Source organism: Rhinopithecus bieti, unplaced genomic scaffold (assembly GCF_001698545.2).
Source record: "Rhinopithecus bieti isolate Rb0 unplaced genomic scaffold, ASM169854v2 scaffold_25304, whole genome shotgun sequence".
Classification (NCBI taxonomy): Eukaryota; Metazoa; Chordata; class Mammalia; order Primates; family Cercopithecidae; genus Rhinopithecus; species Rhinopithecus bieti.
The window spans coordinates 884,724-908,546 of record NW_016811568.1 but is presented as its reverse complement, the minus strand read 5'-3'; the positions used below and the strand labels follow the sequence as shown (position 1 = coordinate 908,546).

The following is a 23,823-nucleotide window of genomic DNA, read 5'->3' as shown; positions in this document are numbered from 1 at the left end:
TCGAGGCGGGGGAGGGAGCGGCCCGGGCGCGACGCGGAGGACCGGGTGCGCCCGCCCCCAACAGCAGCTGCGCTCCTCATTGGCCGGGCCGCCGCCGTCGCCGCAGCGGCCCTGACCGCCCGCCCACCGGCCGAGGCGCAGTCCCTCCGGCAGGCCTGGGAGGCCGACGGGGCCGCGGCGGGACGGGGTGCCGCCTCGTGGACCTGAGGGGCTGCCGCCTGGGGGCCCCCGCGTTCCGGGGTCCGGGAGTCTCGGCGGTGCAGCCCCCTCGCCTGTCTGGACTGGCATTTGGGCCCCGCTCCGTGATCTCAGCGCTGCCTGGTCTCCACCTATCTTATAGTTGAGACAACCGAAGTTTAGCAACAGGGAAGTGACTTGCTCCGACGGCCGAAGCTGAGACACAAGCCCAAATCCCTCTCCACGCGGCCTCTGTTAACACTCGCCTCCCTTTGTGCGGCGTCTTAAGTTTTCTAAGCCCGTTCGTATACACGATGCCTCGTTTGATCTTTCACGGTCCTGTTGTCTGCTAGCAATTCACGTTACTCCCCTTTTACTGATGGGGAACTTGAGGCTGGGAGTGGTAGAGTTACTTGCCCGAGACCACGGAGAACTGAGCGGCGGGGCTGAGTGCGATTTAATTGCTGGCTGAGCTGGCCTCCTGCATGGGCTTGAAAAACAAGTGGGCTGGGCTGGAGATTGGTTATTTCCTTAGGGAGAAGAAAGTGCTTGAGCTGGGTGAGGAGCCATGGAGGTGATTTGCAGTCATGTCTCCCAAACTTCCCCATGATCCTTAAATGTTATTAGCCATTTCAAGTCTTTGTGAGCTGAGTTCACCTGTATGAAGAAGTGAGAACTTTGCCCAATAGTTTCTCAACACGCATTAAGTTTAAATGTCTTTGTAAATAGCCAGGATGTAAATATGTTAGATATTGTTTTCTCAGACATATGTTTTCTCAGCAGATGTTTGTTTATTTTTTTGAGACGGAGTTTTGCTCCGTCGCCCAGGCTGGAGTGCAGTGGTGCGATCTCGGCTCACTGCAACCTCCGCCTCCCCGTTCCAGCGATTCTCCTGCCGTAGCCTCCCGAGTAACTGGGACTACAGGTGTGCACCACCACGCCTGGCTAATTTTTGTATTTTTAGTAGAGACGGAGGTTTCACTATGTTGGTCATACTGGTTTCAAACTCCTGACCTCAGGTGATCTGCCCGCCTTGGCCTCCTAAAGTGCTGGGATTACAGGCGTGAGCCACAGGCCCGACCATTCAGCAGATGTTTATTAATATCACCCGTGTGCCTGTGGCTAGGTTTTTCTCTTGATGTCTGAAATGTATCCCTCACCTTCTTCCCCATCCTGGATACTTGTATCAGCTACAACTGCCACCACCACCTGGTAATGAGCAGCCAGCACTTACCGGGCTTCTGATTCATAGCGGGCACGCATTGGTATTTGTTTCCTCAACTACTGACTGTGAAAGCTCTCTCACATCTCCGCCTAGTGACTGATGTGAAGTTGGCGCTGGCTCCTCTGGCCACTTCTAAATCCATCCAGGTTTTGTAGGTTCCTTTGGAAACGACAGAATGATCGACACCAGGTTCTCTCTCTGAGGTCACTCCCCCAGTTTCTGACTGCAGGTGGACTGCACTGTAGTCTATTTGATCTGTGTGTTTTTGGCTTTAGTGTGTGCAGAGTTTTGTGTTGGGCAGTAGGTGGGGCTGCAGGAATGGGTTGGGGGGTATGTGTGGATCCACAGGAACAGGGGCCTTGCAGTTGGATACACCTGGCACGTGCAACTGTTGGGTTCTGTTTCCCTGGCCAGGGGACTTCTAAACTAGGCAGTTTCCTCACTTGTAATGGTGATTCCTGGTTGAGGGGATTAAATGTGAGAAGGGTTTTTTTGTTTTTTTATTTTTTTGTTTGAGACGGAGTCTCGCTTTGTCGCCCAGGCTGGAGTGCAGTGGCGGGATCTCAGCTCACTGCAAGCTCCGCCTCCCGGGTTTACGCCATTCTCCTGCCTCAGCCTCCCGAGTAGCTGGGACTACAGGCGCCCGCCACCTCGCCCGGCTAGTTTTTTGTATTTTTTAGTAGAAACGGGGTTTCAGCATGTTAGCCAGGATGGTCTCGATCTCCTGACCTCGTGATCCGCCCGTCTCGGCCTCCCAAAGTGCTGGGATTACAGGCTTGAGCCACCGCGCCCGGCCTAAGGCTTCTTAAGGTGATCCAATTTTTAGCATGAGAATATTGCTTTGTCATTATGTGAGGATTGGATTGGGCCAAAGAGTGCAGGCAGGGAGACTAGTGTGGAAGAACCTGGAGTGCATGCTGGGTTTGAGTTTAAATCTTCTGGAAACTCCATTTTTATCTCACTTGCACAGCCAACAAAGAAAAACTAGATCTAAGGGTCCCTGTTAAGATAATGTGAAGGATCTGAACAAATTCAATGAACAGATGTTATTTCCTGCAGTAAGTTTATTTTTATTTTATGTCTTTGTATTTTTTGAGATGGAGTGTCGCTCTGTTGCCCAGGCTGGAGTGCAGTGGCGTGATCTCAGCTCACTGCAACCTCTGGCTTCCGGGTTCAAGCGATTCTCCTGCCTCAGCCTCCCAAGTAGCTGGGACCATAGGCATGCACCACCACGCCTGGTTAATTTTTTGTATTTTTAGTAGAGATGAGGTTTCACCATGTTGGTCACGCTGGTCGTGAATTCCTGATCTCAAATGATCCACACCCCTCAGCCTCCCAAAGTGCTGGGATTACAGGTGTGAGCCAATGCGCCCGGCCATATATTCTATTTTACATACTGCCTAGAAGAAATCTGCATACTTGGAAGTTTGGTTTTAATGTTGCATGGATGTTCCAGGAAGAAGTTTGTTGTTTAAGAAAGCTTTTTTCCTCTTGGTAGAAATAGCCAAAGATCCAGCTTGAGGAAGTGTAAATAACCTGTTTCCCCACCACTCTGCTCACTTTGTTTCCTGTGATCCCAAGGATCACATTTGTGGAATGTGCTTGTTCTCAAAAGCAGCCGTTCTGTTTTGTGTTCTTCACACCTTTTGAGTCAAGAAAAGGGTCATAGCTGGATGCAGTGCTGGCTCGTGCCTGTGACTGCTGCTGTGAGGGAGGCTAAGGCAGTAGGATTGCCTGAGCCCAGGAGTTCAAGGCTGCAGTGACCCATGCTTGCATCACTGCACCCTGGCCTGGTTGACAGAGCAAGACCTCATCTCTTTAAAAAAGAAAGAAAAGAGTCATTACCATTATTATTACCTAGGCCTCCAATTAATTATTAAAAGATTCCAGCCGGGCGCGGTGGCTCAAGCCTGTAATCCCAGCACTTTGGGAGGGCGAGACGGGCGCATCACGAGGTCAGGAGATTGAGACCATCCTGGCTAACATGCTGAAACCCCGTCTCTACTAAAATACAAAAAACTAGCCGGGCGAGGTGACGGGCGCCTGTAGTCCCAGCTACTCCGGAGGCTGAGGCAGGAGAATGGCGTAAACCCGGGAGGCGGAGCTTGCAGTGAGCTGAGATCCGGCCACTGCATTCCAGCCTGGGCGACAGAGTGAGACTCCATCTCAAAAAAAAAAAAAATTATTAAAAGATTCCTTGACTAATGGGAAATGATTGAACCAGAAGGGGGTGGTTTTGAGTGATACCTTCCTCCATGGTGAGATACTGTCTTTCCTTACCACAGCACATCTCCAGTGACTTTAGTTGTGAAACATCCGTAGAGAGTCTCCTCAGGATAGCATTAGGCACCAGTTACAGTGCTGGCCTGCCCCTCATCTTGGTTTCTTCCTTTATTTATTTGAGACAAGGTCTTGCTCTGTTGTCCAGGCTGGAGTGCAGTGGCAAAATCACGGCTCACTGCAACCTCTGCCTCCTGGGCTTAAGCATTCTTCCTGCCTCAGCCTACCAAGTAACTGGGACTACAGGCATATGCCATCATGCCTGGCTAATTATTTTTGTATTTTCTGTAGAGACAAGGTCTCGCCATGTTACCCAGGCTGGTTTCGAACTGCTGGACTCAAGCAGTCCTCCTGCCTCTACCTTACAGAGTGCTGGGATTACAGGCGTGAGCCACTGTGCCCAGCAGTTTCTTCCTTTAGATATGAGGGCATCCCCAGTTAAGTCAGTTGACATGTCCCCTCTTGTTAGTTTGGTGAGTTTAACCCTCAGTGAATAGCTTGCTATCTGCTGCCTCCAAGCAGTTCAGTGTGGCAGCCTTGAGTGTGCTAGAGGCTAGAGTTAAGCAGCTCTCTGGGCCAGATACCTCATCTGGGGAGTCCTTGGAGCTGGAAGTGGGAGGTTGTAGGGGGACAGGGTGGATTGTAAACTTTGCAGTTCAGCTCAGGACTCTGATCCTGGTACTGACTGCTTGTTTCCTTGTTGAAATAAGATAAAGGAAATATAGACCTAAACACAAAAGGGAGGAAATGGGTTATTACATAACTCTAGGCAAAGAATTATGTTTTAAAATGAAACATCTGCACAAGACTCTTGGGTAAGGGGATAGTATCTTATTTTATTTTATTTATTTTTGAGATGGAGTTTTGCTCTTGCTGCCCAGGCTGGAGTACAATGGTGCAGTCTCAGCTCACCGAAACCTCTGCCTCCTGGGTTCAAGCGATTCTCCTGCCTCAGCTTCCTGAGTAGCTGGGACTACAGGTGTGCACCACTACGCCTGGCTAATTTTTTGTATTTTTAGTAGAGACAGGGTTTCATCGTGTTGGTCAGGCTGGTCTCAAACTCCTGACCTCAGGTGATCTGCCCGCCTTGGCCTCCCAAAGTACTGGGATTAAAGGTGTGAGCTAGTGCGCCCAGCAGGGGAAAGTATTTTAGTGTCTTGTTTTTCTTTGTGTGTTTTTTTTTTTTTTTTTTTGAGATGGAGTCTCTCTCTGTGCCCCAGGCTGGAGTGCAGTGGCACGATCTCCGCTCACTGCAAGCTCCGCCTCCCGGGTTCACGCCATTCTCCTGCCTCAGCTGGGACTACAGGCGCCTGCCACTACGCCCGGTTAATTTTTTTTTTTTTTTTTTTTTTGTATTTTTAGCAGAGACGGGTTTTCACCGTGTTAGCCAGGATGGTCTCGATCTCCTGACCTCGTGATCCGCCCACCTCGGCTTCCCAAAGTGCTGGGGTTACAGGCGTGAGGCACCGCGCCTGGCCTTTTCTTTGTATTTCTAAAACACCTAAATCAGAGTTGACCCTCAGTCATAGTTAGAATTAAGCTGCTTTCTCTCTATAAAAATGACCTAAACACGTACATCCCCTAACCCAGAAGTTTTTTTGTTTGTTTGTTTTTTTAAGACTGAGTCTTGCGCTGTGGCCCAGACTGGAGTGCAGTGGTGCGATCTTGGCTCACAGCAACCTCCACCTCCCGTAACCCAGAGGATTTGAAACCCGTGGGTTAAAATCTACTTTATAATAATCCAGGGCCCCACTTCATGGGCCTGAATCCTTTGGACTGGACATCTGTCCTGAGCGGGCTGTAGCCCTGCCCTCCCCAGACAGAGCCAGGAGGGTGAGATATTCCTATAGCCCAGACAGACCCTCCCTGCTGGTCATCACATGTATGCCAGGTTCCCGTTGGGGATATAGGGGAGAGAATTTGGGGTCCAGGGAGTGTTTGCCTTCTCACCTGCCAGCAGCACTCTTGCCAGGACCTCGTGGAATACCTGCTGAAGGCCTGGAAGCAGTTGCAGAGCTGTAGTTTCAGTGCGATGGAGGTGGGGCATTACGAGACCCGCTCAAAACCTCTCTCCTTCCCCCTCCCAAACATTTACTGAGGATAAAAGTGCAGGATGTGTTTTGGGAATGTCAGTAGTCACTACCGTGGGGAGTGAGGCTGCAGCCATAAGCTAGAGCCAGACCCGAGGCTCCCCCCAGGGGTTGGGCTTTGTTAAGGAGCCCTCAGCAGTTCTAGAAGGGGAAGGGTAACATAATTGAGTCTATGTTTTAGAGACCTACCCCTAGCAGGAGTGTTGATTTGAAAAATTTCCGATGACTAATGCCTGCCTGAAACCAGTACGGCTGCCTGCTGGGATGAGTAGCTGTCTTTTCATGCAGGAAGAGCAGCTGTGATTATAAAAAGCCTGAACACTGAAGCCCCCTCAAGCTGTTCACGAAAGAAGTTGAAAGCACTGGTGGAACCAGGGAACTGAGTGCATCAGATTGAGGGGAAATAGCTTACTCCCTCCCACTGTGAGGAGCTCCTAGTACATCCTCAACTACCGTTATCTCCCACCCACAAATGTGCCTGTTAGGCTGTTCAAATAGATAAAAATGCCAGCACAAAGCATCTTGGTGGTCCTCCCTGCCAGGCAGGCACTGCGCTGTGTGAGTTCTCAGTGCGTGCACTGCCCGCTTGCGTCGCTGCTTGTGCTCGCCCTTTGGTCACTAGAGAGTGCTCCGTATCCCTGGGCATGACCGGAGTCCTAATATTTCTTCATCCTGGGGACAGTGTTCATCCTTCCTTTATACATGTGTAAATGTTTAAGGGTTTAACAACATATTGAAACTGAATTACCAGACACTAATAATAAGGAAGATTGTTTCTTTTTGTTTTGGTGGTGGTTTTTTGTTTTTGTTTTTTGTTTGTTTGTTTTTGTTTGTTTTGTTTTGATTTTTGAGACAGGATCTTGTTCTGCCACTCAGACTGGAGTCCAGTGGCGTGATCTTGGCTCACTGCAACCTGGACCTCCTGGGCTTAGTTGATCCTCCTGCCTCGGCCTCCTGAGTAGCTGTGACTACAGGTGTGCATCAACACTTGCAGCTAATTTTTTTGTATCTTTTGTAGAGACAGGGTTTTGCCATGTTGCCCAGGCTGGTCTTGAACACCTGGGCTCAAGCGATCTGTCTGCCTCGGCTTCCCAAAGTGTCAGGATTACAGGCATGAGCTACTGCTCCCGGCCTTTTTTATTTTTTAAAGTTTTTTCTTAACTCTTCCAGTTCTGATGTTTACTTTTAACCCATGCTTATTTAATTGATGCTTGAACCAGGCACAGTGAAGTTCAAACCCATTCCTCACCCCTTAGTAGCTCTTGGGGTAGTTCATCTCCTTGGTTCTGAGTTTCCTCATTGATAGAATGTGAACAATAACCTGATTAACGGGGTTGTAACATTTAAAGGATGTCTAAAGCTGAGCATGGTGGCTCCAGACTTAGAAGGCTGAGGCAGGAGGTCAAGGCTGAAGTAAGCTGTGATCACTGCACTCCAGCCTGGGCAACAGAATGAGATTCCGTCCTTTCAAATTTTTTAAAATATATTTTTGAGACAGGGTCTTGCTCTGTTGCCCAGCCTGGAGGACAGTATCACGGCCCTGGCTCACGGCATCATCGCAGTTTGGGGCTCAAGTGATTTTCCTGTTTCAGCCTCTGGAGTAGCTGAGACTACAGACTCACGCTGCCATGCCCAGATAATTTCCTGCTTTCATTTTATTATTTATTCATTTTTTTTTTTTTGAGACGGAGTCTCGCTCTGTCACCCAGGCTGGAGTACAGTGGCACGATCTCGGCTCACTGCAAGCACCGCCTCCCGGGTTCACACCATTCTCCTGCCTCAGCCTCCCGAGTAGCTGGGACTACAGGCGCCCGCCACCTCGCCCGGCTAGTTTTTTGTATTTTAGTAGAGACGGGGTTTCACCGTGTTAGCCAGGATGGTCTCGATCTCCTGACCTCCGTGATCTGCCCGCCTCGGCCTCCCAAAGTGCTGGGATTACAGGCGTGAGCCACCGCACTGGGCCCTCTGCTTTCATTTTTATAGAGATGGAGTCTCACTTTGTTGCCCAGGCTGGTCCTGAACTCCTGGGCTCAAGCCGTCATCCTGCTTCAGCCTTCCAAAGTGCTGAGATTACAGGTGTGAGCCACCATGCCCAGGAGGTCCGGCTATGTTGCCCATTCTGTTCTTGATCTCCTGGGCTCAAGCCATCCTCCTACTTTGACCTCCCAAAGTGCTGAGATTACAGGCATGAGCCACTGTGCCCAGACTTGTCTCTCAAAAAAAAAAAAAAAAAGTCTGTGCCAAAAATTGTCAACCTGTAGTGAGTAATACTCAAAAGTTTTCATTGATCGTGTCCTTTATTTTTTTTGAAACAGAGTCTTGCTCTGTTGCCCAGGCTGGAGTGCAGCGGTGTGATCTTGACTTACTGTAACCTCCATCACTTGGGTTCAGGCGATTCTCCTGCCTCAGCCTTCCGAGTAGCTGGGATTACAGCGTGCCACCACATCTGGCTAATTTTTGCGTTTTTAGTAGAGACGGGGTTTCACCGTGTTGGCCAGGCTGGTCTTGAACACCTGACCTCAAGTGATCCACCTGCTTTGGCCTCCCAAAGTGCTGGGATTAACAGGTGTGAGTCACTGCACCTGGCCTAGCTGCAGGTTTCTGAGGTTACCCCAAAGGATAGCCCCAGTTTGTCCATGACTTTGCAGGCCATGGAACACGAAGCCTAGGATAGCCCAGTCCTAGGGAGAGTGGATGCCATCTACCACATACAACCATTTCTTTCTAATCATGCATGCCAGCCCCCTGAACACTGCCTTGCTTTGGCCCTGCTTTCTCTAGTGCCTCCATCTCCCAGAGTCCTCACATTAAAAAATAGGGCAGGGATGGGCAAGTAAACCTTTAAGCCTTATCCGATTAATTGTATAAATGACCCTTCTACCCAGAACCCACTGGAAAATCTTTAAATCTTAATTTGCCACTTTCCAAAGAGAAAAATGATGGCATGCATCACTGCCTGTTTTAGTCCATTTAGGCTGCTATAAGAAAATACCATAAGCTGGGTAGCTTATAGAAAACAGAAACTGCCGGGCACAGTGGCTCACTCCTGTAATCCTATCACTTTGGGAGGCCAAGATGGGCAGATCACGAGATCAGGAGATCGAGACCATCCTGGCTAACACGGTGAAACCCCGTCTCTACTAAAAATACAAAAAAATTAGCCGGGTGTGGTGGCAGGCGCCTGTAGTCCCAGCTACTCAGGAGGCTGAGGCAGGAGAATGGTGTGAACCTGGAAGGCAGAGCTTGCAGTGAGCCGAGATGGCGCCACCACACTCCAGGCTAGGCAACAAAGCGAGAGGAGTCTCGAAAAAAAAAAAGAAAAAAAAAACCACACACAAAAAACCAGAAACTTCCTTCTCACAGAGAGTCTGGGATGTCCAGGATCGGAACGCTGGCAGATTCCATGTCTGATGAGGGCCTGCCTGCTTCCTGGTTCTAGATGGTCTTTTTGCTGAGTCCTCACATGGTGGAAGGGGCCAGGGAGCTTTCTGGGGCTTCTTCCTTATAAAGGGCACTAATCCCATTCATGAAGTCTCTGTCCTCATGACTTAGTCACTTCCCAAAGGCCCCCACCTCCTACCACCATCACATTGCAGATTAGGTTTCAACAGAGGAATTTTGGGGGGACACAGATGTTCAGTCTGTATTGCCGCCTTAGGTCTGGTACTGGCATATTGGAGACAGTGGGTGTTTTTCCATTATTTGAGGTATAACAAGATGAAGGTCCAGGTTTGCTTTTATTGGTACCTTGCAGGCTCACCTTTGGCTACACTTCTGGTATTTATTAGCAAAGGAACCGACAGCCAGTCTCACTCCAACCACTTGAATGCAACAATGGGACAGCGTCAGTGACTGGCCCAGTATGAGAGATGCCTCCTGGGAGGTCCAGGCAGTGAAGTGGGAGGCAGTATAGGAACTCGTTTATGCAGCAGTTTACCCTCTAACACCAGGTCAGAGATCCTCAACATGGCTCTTCTCCAGAATCACCCATGGAGTTAAAAATGTAGATGGCACTCCAGCCCGGGCGACAGAGCGAGACTCCGTCTCAAAAAAAAAAAAAAAAAAATGCAGATGGCCAGGCTTCCCCGCAGATTTTGGATTCATTATCTAGGGTGGGATCTGGATAGCTCCGTATTTAAGAAGTGCCACTGGAGTTTCTGACACTCAGCCAGGGCTCGATGCTGCTTAGGAGGTGCTGGGCCCTGCAAAAGGAATGAACCCCATTCTCCTCCCCCAGCCCCACCCAGGTAGGGAGAGAAAAAAGGAAACAAGCATGTGTAATGATAGGCACAGAGGAGAGTTGGTCTGGAGAAATCAGGGAGGATTTTCCAAAGAGCACACCTTGACATAGGAGTCCCCAGGTGGAGCTTCTGCCACAGGAGTGGCTGTTGATGGTAGCTACTGTAGAGAGGCCCGGGAGTGGCAGGTGACAGAAGAAGCCCAAAGACCTTGGGGAGGATCTCCAGTGCTGTACTGGGGAGGGCCTTCTGTTCACTTTCAAGCCATTGTAGGCCAACAGAGGAACCCAAGAAAGAGACCAGGGCCTGTTTATGGAGTTTTATTCATTTCCAATTATAAATATATATTTTATCTTAAATTCAGGAAGTGCATGTACATGTTTGTTCCATGGATTGTATTGCATACTGGTGAGGATTAGGCTTCTGGTGTACCCATTACTCATAGTGAACCCTGAACTCATCATTTCCAATTTCAGTGGTTTCTGTATTTGATATTTTTGCTATTGCAACTTTTTCTTTCCTACCAAGTCTTTGTGTTTTCTGTTTTCCTCTAGCTCTAGGCGAGACCCACAGGTTTGCTCTCTTGGTCCTAGCCCAGTAGATGGTGTCTGCCTTCCTTAAAGACACTCTTTGTTAGTCATTGAGCCTCTCCAAACCTACTTCTCCCACTGTAAAGTGGGCATAGGAAGTACTTCTCAGGGTGCTGAGAGGGCTGAGTGAGAACGTGGATGGGGATGGGCCTTGGAAACTAAAGTTACTCTTCGGATGAGTGGGATTATATTTGGTGGATGTTTATTTTATTTGACTGGCATTGTTGGGAAGTTATTGTCCATGTTGGTGTCTCAAGACAAGTGGTCTCGGAAGCAAAACAGTCTTAACTAGTGATAAAACTTGCCAGCCCCTCCCTCTTAATTTTGCTTAAAATGCAAAGTTAAAAGCCATCATGAAACCAGGAAAGGAGTCATCATGTAGGCATAATTATTTATTCAGGCACAGGCAAGGAGCTGCTTTCTGATTCTCCAGGACCTCCTCTGTCCCCGGTGTTACCACAGTTCCACTTTCATAGACTGCTGTTGTCCAGATCCACTTAATATTGATTGCAATTTATATTTACAGGCTTAATGCCAGACCAGGAGTTGGAGGTGTCCGATCTCGAGTTGGGATCCAACAAGGCCTTCTCAGCCAGTCAACACGCACAGCCACCTTCCAGCAGAGATTTGATGCCCGGCAAAAGATTGGCCTCTCAGATGCCCGGCTCAAACTGGGAGTCAAGGATGCCCGGGAGAAGCTTTTGCAGAAAGATGCCCGATTTCGGATCAAAGGGAAAGTGCAGGATGCCAGAGAGATGTTGAACTCTCGCAAGCAGCAGACCACGGCGCCCCAGAAGCCCCGCCAGGTCGCTGATGCCCGGGAGAAGATTAGCTTGAAGAGGAGTTCCCCTGCTGCCTTCATAAACCCACCCATTGGGACAGTGACCCCTGCTCTGAAACTCACCAAAACCATCCAGGTAAGTTGTGGCTTTTGTCATGAATTCCCAGAAAGCTAGTAACAAAGGTAGATTTAGAGGCAAGGTGCCAGGAGTGATTGGGCAAAACTATCCTCTCAAGTGTTGGTATAGCACTTTGCTCTTACAGAGGCTTTCAGTACGTTATAGCCAAGGAACTATACAAGGAAGGAAAGGTATTATCTCAGTTCTGTATAAAAGAAAGAGGAGGCCCATAGAAATTTAGTGACTTTCCCAGGTGAGGCACTGGTGGAAGAAAGAGAGAGGAAAGGACAAAAGATGCATTGAGCACATGCCGTGTGGCAAGCACTTAACATACATGATCTTCCCGTCCTCACTGCACCCCAGGCCCAGGGGATTTGGCCCCGAGTCCAGGGTACTGGCCACCCTTCACAGCTGCCACCACAGAGGGAAAGGAAACAATGCCATTTAACCTTCATAGCAGCTTTGGTAATAGGAACAGCAGCGGCCGCAGCAAACATTTACTGAGCCACGTCCGTGAAGCCCTACATGTGCATTACCATGTGGTCTCTGGGTTGATGATTCTTTTACTTCCTGCTGTGGGGGATAAGGCCCTCTGTAGTGCCTTTTACCAAAGACCAAAGCTGCATGTGCACCATGTATCAAGTTCAGTAACCCCCTCCTTCTAGAGATGCATGTGGACCCTGTGGGGTGGATTCTGACCACTGAGTGTTTCCAGGTTCCACAGCAGAAAGCCATGGCACCACTTCATCCCCATCCTGCTGGAATGAGAATCAATGTTGTCAATAACCACCAGGCCAAACAGGTAGAGTGAGTGAGAGAGAGAGTGTGTGTGTGTGTAGTGAACATGTAGGCGTGCACATGTTTTGATGAGGCCTACTTGGGTGCATGGACTGAGACTTGCTCCCAAGGTTCCCAGTTGGTAGTATTGGAGGCAGGGTTACAGTGAACTTTTTGCAATTTAAAGAAGAAACTTTTTTTTTTGAAACGGAGTCTCACTCTGTCGCCAGGCTGGAATGCAGTGGCGTAATCTCGGCTCACTACAACCTCTGCCTCCCGGGTTCAATTGATCCTCCTGCCTCAGCCTCCTGAGTATCTGGGACTACAGGCGCGCACCACCACACCCAGCTAATTTTTGTATTTTTAGTAGAGATGGGGTTTCACTATGTTCGCCAGGCTGGTCTCAATCTCTTGACCTTGTGATCTGCCCGCCTCAGCTTCCCAAAGTGCTGGGATTACAGGCGTAAGCCACTGCACCCAGCCAAGAAGCGACTTCTTTTTTTTTTTTTTTTTTTTTTTGAGACGGAGTTTCACTCTGCCACCCAGGCTGGAGTGCAGTGGCGCAATCTCAGCTCACCACAACCTCCGCCTCCCGGGTGCAAGTGATTCTGCTGCCTCAGCCTCCCAAGTAGCTGGGATTCCAGGCATGCACCACCATGCCTGGCTAATTTTGTATTTTTAGTAGAGACGGGGTTTCTTCACGTTGGACAGGCTGGTCTCAAACTCCTGACTTCAGGTAATCTGCCCGCCTTGGCCTCCCAAAGTGCTGGGATTACAGGTGTGAGCCACCACGCCCTGCCCCAGTCTGCTTTTTCCTTAACTCATAGTTGTGGTTGTGGTTATATTCTTTTTTTTTTTTTTTTTTTTTTTTTTTTTTTTGAGGCCGAGTCTCGCTCTGTCACCCAGGCTAGGATGCAGTGGCGCCATCTCAGCTCACTGCAAGCACTGCCTCCCAGGTTCACACCATTCTCCTGCCTCAGCCTCTTGAGTAGCTGGGACTACAGGCACCCACCACTGCGCCCGGCTAATTTTTTTTTTTTTTTGTATTTTTAGTAGAGACAAGGTTTCACCGTGTTAGCCAGGATGGTCTCAATCTCCTGACCTCGTGATCTGCTCTCCTTGGCCTCCCAAAGTGCTGGGATTACAGGCGTGAGCCACTGCGCCCAGCCATGGTTATATTCTTACCCAATTTTCTATCATTCTTTTTTCACTTTGTAACTCAAGCATTTTTCTGCAACATTTCACATTTACTGTAAACGTTTTAGTAATTGCAAAATCCATATAGTTGGCATTCCAGTTTTATTTAAACCATTTTCCTGTCATTTTCACTGTTACAAATCCTTCTGCTATGAACATCTTTGTAGATAAAGTTCTTTCTAGGGTTTGGATTTATTTCTGTAGGTCATATTAACAAGGATGGACTTTCCAAGCCAAAGGATATAAAGGAACATTTTAGGGACTCTTCGTAGATATTGCCCACTGGGAAAAAGGGACTTCTGATGTATCTGGAAGTTGTAGGACTTTCCCTGGGCCCTTGTTGACAGGGAGTTAACCTGTCAGGACTTGGGCCCCAGTCTTTCCGGGCACCATCACCCCTGTGCCCACTTCTACTTTGGTACCTTTCTCTCTCCAGCAGCCATTTCCTTGCCATGCCTGTTCTAGATGTCTGTTGAGGGCATACATGCCACATTTGCTTATATTTCTTTATGTTATATTCTCAGAATTTATATGACCTGGATGAAGATGATGATGGTGTAGCTTCTGTTCCTACTAAACAGATGAAGTTTGCAGCCTCCGGCGGCTTTCTCCACCACATGGTATGGCATTTCATGTTTTCTTATGCTGCGTGTCTGATCAGACAGGTGGGAGAGGTTGTGGTGAATAGAGCCTGGTTTTTTTTGTTTTTTTGAGACGAAGTCTTGCTCTTGTCCCCAAGGCTGCTGGAGTGCAGTGGCACGATCTCGGCTCACTGCAACCTCCGCCTCCTGGGTTCAAGCTATTCTCCTGCCTCAGCCTCCCTAGTAGCTGGGATTACAAGCGCCTGCCACCGTGCCCAGCTAATTTTTGTATTTTTAGTAGAGATGAGGTTTCACCATGTTGGCCAGGCTGGTCTCGAACTCCTGACCTCAAGTGATCCGCCCTCCTCAGCCTTCCAAAGTACTGGGATTACAGGCGTGAGCCACTGCTCCCCGTGTGAATAGAGCCTTTCAATGCAGAAATATTTCTTCCTTTGGGCCGTAAGATTTTCAGAGCTGGAGTTAGTCCAACCCCTTAGTTTTATAAATGCTGAGACACTGGGGTGCCTCCTGATTTGTTCAAGGTCCCACAGCAAGTGAAGTGGAGGGCTGCAGCTCCCAGGTGCTGTGTTTGAGACACTATAGGGAAAATGTGAGTGATCCCACAGTGGGGAGTCTGTGTTCTTTCCTTGGTGGCTGGCCATTCTGCATGCTCTGTGACCCTCGATGGTCAGCAGCTCGGGCGCTGCTCTTGGAGTCTGGATTCCCTTGGTTGACGTTAACAGGAATACATCTCACCTGATCTGTGGGCTCTGCCAGGTGCAGCCTGCATGCAGGAAAAGCTTGCTGGGCTAGAGTGTTGATCAGACATCATGCAGAGAAGGAAAGAAAACAGCATCTGGGAGCATCAGGGAGGTCCATGCTGCTCAGCTCAGTAGTACAGCCAAGTGGCAGACAGGGAGGCCAGTGGGCTGCCCAGGTGGGTCCTTATGGCAGACACCTCTTTTGTTTTTTCTTCAGAAGCTTAAAGAGTCAGTTTTGGTTACTGTCTCGAGTATGTGGACCAGACTCCTGGTTAGTAATTAAGAGAAACATGGGCTGAGCGCGGTGGCTCGCATATGTAATCGCACCACTTTGGGAGGCAGAGGTGGGCAGACCATGAGGTCAGGAGATCAAGACCATCCTGGTTAACACGGTGAAACCCCATCTACTAAAAAACACAAAAAAATTATCCGGGCATGGTGGTGGGCACCTGTAGTCCCAGCTACTCGGAAGGCTGAGGCAGGAGAATGGCGTCAACCCGGGAGGCAGACCTTGCAGTGAGCCGAGATCACGCCACAGCACTCTAGCCTGGGTGGCAGAGTGAGACTCCATCTGGAAAATAAAAAAGAGAGAAACATGAGCGCGGTGGCTCATGCTTGTAATCTGAGCACTTTGGGAGGCCGAGGTGGGCAGATTACCCGAGGTTAGGAGTTCGAGACCAGCCTGGCAACATGGTGAAACGCTGTCTCTACTAAAAATACAAAAATTAGCTGGACATGGTGCCGCGTGCCTGTAATCCCAGCTACTCGGGAGGCTGAGGCAGGAGAATTGTTTGAACCCTGAGATGGAGGTTGCAGTGAGCCAAGATTGCACCACTGCACTCAAGCCTGGGTGACAGGGTGAGACTCCGTCTCAAAAAAAAAAAAGAAAAGAGAGATACATCGTGAAGCTGAATGATGCCAGTTTGTTTCTTTACAAAGGGACCAGGCCTTTCCAGTAATTAGACTGCTCAAGTCTGCTATCAAGGGAACTATCACCTTGCTCAGTGAGTCTCTATCCCTATTTGATACCCTAATTGAATAAATGCAATATTTATACCAATGCGTTTTGTGCCCTGTGAGATGGGTACTGTTGATTACCCTCGTTTATGGATGAGGAAGCAGGCATGGAGAGGTAAAATAAGCCTGTTCAACATCACCTAGTTGATGAGAAGCAATGGATTTAGGAATGGAGCCTGAGCAGTCTGGTTCTCAGTGCCCTGTGTGTAGTCACTGTGCTGTCCTGGCTCTGGAGACTCAGAAAGCCGCTTGAGGAATGTGGAATCCAGCCTGGGGATGACACTACTTCACCTAGACTTGGAGAAGTGTGGTGAATTGCCCCTGCCCATGCTCTAATCTGCCTTTCTGGCTGCTGCGTTCCTCCCTTCTCCCTGGGTCAGTGCCTTTAAACACTGCCCTCAATCAGCAGGGTTCCCGTTACTTCTGCTTTATGCGCCTTTTTCCTCAGACACATTAATACAGGGGAGTTTTGTTTCCAAGCGACCATATCCAGATGAGAGGGCTGTTTTTGGTGATCTGCGCTGCCGAATGCCCGCGTGTCCCTGACTGTCCAGGAGCTGATGAGGCCAAGGCTGTGTGTGGTTCCTCTGGATGGCCAGAAGAGGAACCAGAAAGCTGAGTTCTGGGGCTTCTTAAGCGTGGTGATCAGCACACTGTGATAGAAGCATATCTGGGAATGAACTTGGCCTCAACCTTTTGGCCTTTTAATTTTTTTTTTTTTAAGCAAAAGCAGCTTTATTAAGAAAACAAAGGAATAAAATCGTGGCTACTCCATAGGCAGAGCGGCTCTTTTACATTATTTTAGAGATGAGGTTTCACTGTGTTGCCCAGGTTGGTCTTGAACTTCTGGCCTCAAGCAATCCTCTCACCTCAGCCTCCCAAAGTGTTGGGATGACAGGTGTGATCCACTATGCCTGGCCGAGCTTTTGGCCTTCTGACCAGCTTCATTTTGTAGAATTTTTAGGAAGTCTAAGTGGTATGGGTGAGGCTGTGGCTCCTAGGTAATTTTCCAGGTCAGGGCTGTGTGGAAGCTTCCTGCCAAGAGCTTCTAGCACTGTGGAGAGGGGCTTCTGTGAGTGCGCGCTCAGGCTGTGTTTTTTTTTTCCTCCCCCTGCCCCTTCACTATGGGATGTCACTGGCAGCCGGCAGCTTTTTTGGCTCTAGACCTCTAATAGAATTGGAGAGCTGGGAGGCATAGAGGGTTCATGCTCTCAGCAAGTTGTCAGCCCCTTGGGGCTTCTTCAGAACATTCCAGGTCTGGCTTCTCAGATTCTTTTCTGTCTCTTTGTTTAGGCTGGGCTAAGTAGTTCCAAGCTTTCCATGTCCAAGGCCCTCCCTCTTACCAAAGTGGTTCAGAATGACGCATACACAGCTCCTGCTCTCCCTTCCTCTGTTCGAACAAAAGCCTTGACCAACATGTCCCGGACACTGGTGAACAAGGAAGAACCCCCCAAAGAGCTGCCACCTGCTGAGGTGAGGTGATGGTGGTGACCACAGCAGTTGGGGTCAGGAGGGCTGTATGCTTATATGTATCTCATTGTGTCCCCACAATGCTTTTGTGAGGTGGGCATTGCCACCCCCATTCTACAGATGAGCAAACCAAGACCTAGGGACTCTTACTCTCGAAGACCTTGCAGGCTACTGGGGATGGCAGACCTGCTGAGAGGGTACAGTATCTGGTGATATGTTAGACTCTCCCAGAAGAGAGCTGTTAGGAGTGCTGAGGACAGAGCATCTCATTCCAGTTGGGAAATCTGGGAAAAAGGGCTCTTTTAGCTGAGTGGGTCTGGAAGCATCAGCAGCCTTCCAGGTAGAGGCTCAGGGTCTGAGAGGCTTGCGTATTTGGGAGATGGAAAACGGTCCATGCTTTTAGCATAGAGTGGTGGGGGGTGTAGTGGACACTGAAGTTCAGGGGGCCCAGCTGTGGTAACTCTCCATGGAGCTTTCCTCTGGGCCTTCCTAGTCACTTGCCTGGAGGAATTTCTATTGTGGGAATGCTTATCAGCTATCCAGCTTCTGGTAATGCTCTTGTCTGTGGCAGCCTGTTCTCAGCCCATTGGAAGGCACCAAGATGACTGTGAATAATCTGCACCCTCGGGTCACTGAGGAGGACATTGTTGTAAGTACTGTGACCTACCAAACATTTAAATCTCAAACCGCCTCTGTGGCAAATGTCTCTTAAGACCCACCCTTAGGTTTAATGACTGCTAGGACTCACCAGACTCAGCATATAGTCACGCTCAGGACTGAGACTAATGACAGCAAAAGGATGCAGAGCAAATGGCTCATGGGGTGAAGTCGGGGGGAAACCAGGCACAAGCCTCCAGAAGCCCCTTCCAGCAGAGTTGCACAGGGTGCTGGGTGCAACTCGCAGCAAGTTGTGACAACATATGTGACACCAGGGAAGTTCATTAAAGACTCAGTGCCCGAAGGTTTTATTGGGGACTGGTCACTTCGGCATTCTTTGTGTAGCACGTACCAAAATTCCAGACTCCCAGAAGGAAAGCAGCTGTTGAGCAGAAACCATGTTGTTTGCACAGTCCAGGCACAGTGAACTGTGGGGTGGCAGGAGCCCTCCTGAGTTCCGAGTTTCCAGATGCCAGCCAAGGGCCACCCCTGGAATCGGGCCTTTCAAACAGTAGCAGTCAGCCCAGCTGCTTCACTCTTCTGCACAGCTTCTAACCAAGGCCAGGTGCCTGGCCTGAATCTCAGAGTCAGGGGATATCTGTGATGTAATGGGTCTAAATGGGATCCTTTAGTCCCACTGGGCGATATCCAGTAGTTGTGTTTTCCTGTGAGTCTTTGGAACTTTCTGTGTCCTTTGGAGGTTTTACAAGATGATTCCAAAGTGAAAGAGGTGAGATGGACTGGTGGTATCCACCTTCCTGGTCCATCCTGTCCCACCCATGGCAGTCGTGGGCAAAACCTGTCAAGTGCCTGTGAGTGGGGTTCTGGATGCAGCTAGGACTTCTTTATTTTTGTTTGTTTGTTTGTTTGTTTGTCTTTTTTTTTTTTTTTCTTTTAGGATTTCTTTTCAACATCATTTTCATTCAGGCACCCAAAAGAGCCATTAGTTTAGAAATCCAGGCATCCTTTGAACTGTCAGATCACAAAATGAATACAGTTGGAGAATCCAGCCTCTCCCTACAGTTGAGTCCCAGACTAACAGACTGCACTGGTCACTACATTTGTTAAAATCTTTTTGTTTTGTTTTGTTTTGTTTTGTTTTGTTTTGTTTTTGAGATAGAGTCTCACTGTTGCCTAAGCTAGAGTGTAATGGTGTGATCTCAGCTCACTGCAACCTCTGCCTCCCAGGTTCAAGCAATTTTCCTGCCTCAGCCTCCCGAGTAACTGGGATTAGAGGCGCCTGCCACTATGCCTGGTTAATTTTTGTATTATTAGTAGAGACAGGGTTTCACTATGTTGGCCAGGGTGGTCTCGAACTCCTGACCTCAAATGATCCGCCCGCCTCGGGTTTTTTTTTGTTTTGGTTTGGTTTTTTGTTTGTTTGTTTTTTAAGACGAGTCTTGCTCTGTCGCCCAGGCTGGAGTGCAGTGGTGTGATCTTGGCTCACTGCAACTTCCGCCTCCTGGGTTCAAGCAATTCTCATGCCTCAGCCTCCCTGGTAGCTGGGATTACAGGCGCGTACCACCACACCCGGCTAATTTTTGTATTTTTCAGTAGAGACGGGGTTTCACCATGTTGGCTATGCTGGTCTTGAACTCCTGTCCTCATGATCTGCCTGCCTTGGCCTCCCAAAGTGCTGGTATTACAGGCGTGAGCCACTGTGCCCTGCTGAGGTTAAATCTTTTTTTTCTCTTTTTTTTTGAGACAGAGTCTTGCTCTGTTGCCCAGGCTGGAGTGCAGTGGCCAGATCTCAACTCACTGCAAGCTCCACCTCCCGGGTTCACGCCATTCTCCTGCCTCAGCCTCCCGAGTAGCTGGGACTACAGGCGCCCGCCACCTTGCCTGGCTAGTTTTTTGTATTTTTTTTTTTAGTAGAGACGGGGTTTCACCATGTTAGCCAGGATGGTCTCGATCTCCTGACCTCGTGATCTGCCCGTCTCGGCCTCCCAAAGTGCTGGGATTACAGGCTGGAGCCACCGCACCCGGCCTAGGTTAAATCTTTTTTTTTTTTTTGAGACGGAGTCTCTGCTCTGTCACCCAGGCTGGAGTGCAGTGGCCGGATCTCAGCTCCTGCAAGCTCCGCCTCCCGGAGTTTAGCATTCCTTCTGCTCAGCCCCCGAGTAGCTGGGACTACAGGTGCCCGCCCCGTGCCCGGCAGTTTTTGTATTTTTTAGTAGAGACGGGGGTTTCACTGTGTTAAGCCAAGGAATGGCTCGATCCCTGACACTCGTGATCCGCCCGTCTTTGCCCTCTCAAAGTGCTGGGATTACAGGCTTGAGCCAACCCCGCGCCCGGCCGGCCTCCTAGGTTAAATCTTAATTATGAAACACAGACATGCTGTGAAATGGGTCCCTCGTATGCCCTTCGCCTTTACAGGGACAGTGCTGTGAATGGTGCACGTGAGGATGGAAATTGTAGCTTGTTTTGTGTAATACTTGACAAGTCATTAAGAATTAAAGCTGATTGCTGGGTGCGGTGGCTCACACCTGTAATGCCAGCACCTTGCAAGACCGAGGCTGGTGGATCACCTGAGGTCAGGAGTTCGAGACCAGCTTGGCCAACATGGCGAAACCCCATCTCTACTAAAAATAGAAAAATTAGCCAGGCGTGGTGGCGCGTGCCTGTAGTCCCAGCTACTCGGGAGGCTCAGGCAGGAGAATCACTTAGAACCCGGGAGGCGGAGGTTGCGGTGAGCCGAGATCACGCCATTGCTCTCCAGCCTAGGTGACAGAGTGAGACTCTGTCTCAAAAAAAGGAAAGAATTAAAACTGTTTATAAGCGTAATAACGACTGCCATTTATTGAGTACTTGCTATGTGCCAGTCACTTTAGGCAGACTCTTGGGAGATTCATAGTAGTGGAAAACTGAACGCCAGTCATGATCAGCGCTCAGGGGAGATTGCCAATGATAATCACCCTCTCTTCTCTTCTACCCAAATAGGCAATGTTAAAAGGACAATGGTAATAAAGTTGGAATTACACCTACTATTTATAGTTGGCCCTCCATATCTGTGGGTTCTACATCTGCGGATTTAGCCAACCACTGAATGAAAATTTTCAAATTTTAAAAAATAACAGTATAATGAGAAATAATACAAATTTTAGAAATACAGTATAACGACTATTTATATAGCATTTACATTGGTATTGTAGGTAATCTAGAGATGATTTAAAGTATAGTGGACAATGTGCACAGGTTATACGTAAATACTACAGCATTTTATAGCAGGGACTTGAGCATCCACAGATTTTAGTATCTGCGAGTGGTTCTGGAACCAGTCTCCCACAGGTGCAGAGGGCCATCTTGTTTTGATATTTACCATTAAAAACAAATCATGTCAAGGACCTTTTCATAAACCTTTTGGCCCTCACAGCAACTTTGTGAAGGCAGTTGCAGGTGAAGAAATGGCATGAGTGCTAGTCAGCCTCTGTCTATCTTCACATTCTGCTCCCTCTCTGGCCTTAATTGTCTTGTCTGTAAAATGGGGTAGATATTGCAGTCAATGATGTGTGCAAAGCACTGCTTAAAAATTACCTCAGTTGAGCTTTCCAGTAACCCTCGAAAGTAAGCTAGTTCTTTTTATTTTCAGAAGAGGAAACAGGCTTAGAGAAGTTAAGTAACTTGCTAGATGTCCCATAGCAGATAGGAAGCAAAGCCTGGGGGATCAAACTCAGGTCTGACTTCGAGTGACCAACTGTCCCAGTTTTGCTAAGGACTCTCCTGGTTTTATCACTCAAAGTCTTTTTTTTTGAGACGGAGTCTCGCTCTGTCGCCCGGGCTGGAGTGCAGTGGCCGGATCTCAGCTCACTGCAAGCTCCGCCTCCCGGGTTTACGCCATTCTCCTGCCTCAGCCTCCCGAGTAGCTGGGACTACAGGCGCCCGCCACCTCACCCGGCTAGTTTTTTTGTATTTTTTTTTTAGTAGAGACGGGGTTTCACAGTGTTAGCCAGGATGGTCTCGATCTCCTGACCTCGTGATCCACCCGTCTCGGCCTCCCAAAGTGCTGGGATTACAGGCTTGAGCCACCGCGCCCGGCCAATCACTCAAAGTCTTATGTCCAGGGAAACCCTTCAGTCCAGCCAAACCAGGACTCTGGGTAGAACTCCAGAATTTGTATTTCTAACAGATTCTCAGGTGACATATTAGCAGCTGTATACATGTATTCTCATGACAGGGCTCTCTGAGAAAATTTTCGTAACTGTTTTATCCCTGCTGAGGTGGGCACTGAAGACTTTGGTGGCTTGCTGGGAGATCCCAGGTGATCCAAGGCTTGTAAGCCCAGCCCCTTTCCCACTGCTGACTTCATCTGATGCTGTGTTGAGGCCTGTGGATGTCTCAAGAACACCACCTAACGTGGAACCTCCCTGCAGTCTCAGGCACAGGGCCATATTTAGCTGCAGTGGAGCCACCACACCCCAGGGCCTTCAGAGTGTGTGAGTGGCAGGTGGTGAGAAATCCTTCCCCAATCCCAACCCCTCTTGTGTGCAGGAACTTTTCTGTGTGTGTGGGGCCCTCAAGCGAGCTCGACTGGTCCATCCTGGGGTAGCAGAAGTGGTGTTTGTGAAAAAGGATGATGCCATCACCGCATATAAGAAGTACAACAACCGGTGTCTGGATGGTAAGTTAGGGAGAAGGCAGCCCCCTGACCCTCCCACTCCTCTCTACTTGCTGTCAGGTAGCAGGGTTTCCAGGGGAAGTTTCTCTGAGATGGGTGGAACCCATCTCCGGGGCCTCGTCTGCACCAGGAACTGCTGTGCAGTCTCTGAGTAGTCCTGAGCTGTGGGTTACACAGGGCCCTGGATTTTCACCCAGTCCTTAAGCTTTTGAGCCCAGCAAGAAGGAAAACAGCGTTTCTCCATGGATGGTTCTCTTAAGGGGTCTTGCCAGGGAAGCCAAGAGGCACAGCCGTTCCCTCCCAGATGTTGATCTGCTTAGTGCTAGGGCAGACGTTCCTCAAAGCCCGAGAGTCTTGTCTGAATGTTGGCTCCTGGGTGAGAGCTACTCCTAGTGGGTAAACAACAGACTTTATTGACTTGAGGTTCGTATTTTTCATCTCCAGAGAGCCTGTAGAGAAGAATTCTGTCTGCCATGTTCCTTTTCCACTCATTTGTTCTTTCAGTATGTATTGAGTGCCTACTATGGACCAAGGCCCTGTGCTAGAAGTGGAGAAGCAGAGACTAATAAAACAATACAACAATAAAAAAATTACAAATAAAAGACCTGGAGCCTTGGCTAAATCTTGGCACCTGGGTGAACTCCCCTGGGTGAGTCAGTGGAGTTCCGATTTGCATTTCCCCATGGCTAATAATGTTGAGCACCTTTTCATGTGCTTACTGGCCATTTGTATGTCATTAAAAAAATCATTTTAAATTTTGTTTTAAATTTTAAATTTTTCTTGTTTTTTCTTATTTCTTATTGGGTGTGGAAAGATACTTTTTTTTTTTTTTTTTTTTTTTTTTTTTTTTTTTTTTTTTGAGTTTCTCTCTGTAGCTGGGGTGCAGTGGCATGATCTTGGCTCACTGCAACCTCTGCCTTCCATGTTCAAGCGATTTTCCTGCCTCAGCCTCCTGCTGGGACTACAGGCACGCGCCACCACACCCAGCTAATTTTTTTGTATTTTTAGTAGAGATGGGGTTTCACCATGTTGGCCAGGCTGGTCTCAAACTCCTGACCTCAGGTGATCTGCCCACCTTGGCCTCCCAAAGTGCTAGGATTATAGGCATGAGCCACTGTGCCCGGCTATCTTCTTTGGAGAAATGCCAGTACAGAATCTTTGTCTGCCTTTTAGGTTTCTTTTTTATTATTGAGTTGTAAAAGTACTTTACATATTCTTAAGTCCCTTATCAGATAAGTGATTTACCAAT

General features: G+C 48.8%; 1 protein-coding gene across 3 annotated transcripts in view; it reads left to right on the top strand.

The window, feature by feature from the left end:
* POLDIP3 (DNA polymerase delta interacting protein 3) overlaps nucleotides 1-23,823 on the top strand; it is a 34,329-nt gene that overhangs the window by 643 nt on the left and 9,863 nt on the right. For 2 of the 3 annotated variants that reach the window (XM_017894096.1, XM_017894095.1), the window contains exons 2-7: nucleotides 11,127-11,517; nucleotides 12,215-12,301; nucleotides 13,998-14,093; nucleotides 17,126-17,305; nucleotides 17,874-17,951; nucleotides 22,448-22,577. In XM_017894096.1, coding sequence (XP_017749585.1) covers nucleotides 11,127-11,517; nucleotides 12,215-12,301; nucleotides 13,998-14,093; nucleotides 17,126-17,305; nucleotides 17,874-17,951; nucleotides 22,448-22,577 — 962 coding nt within the window. The remainder of the gene's footprint in view (nucleotides 1-11,126; nucleotides 11,518-12,214; nucleotides 12,302-13,997; nucleotides 14,094-17,125; nucleotides 17,306-17,873; nucleotides 17,952-22,447; nucleotides 22,578-23,823) is intronic. The other variant, XM_017894094.1, reaches the window with a different exon arrangement.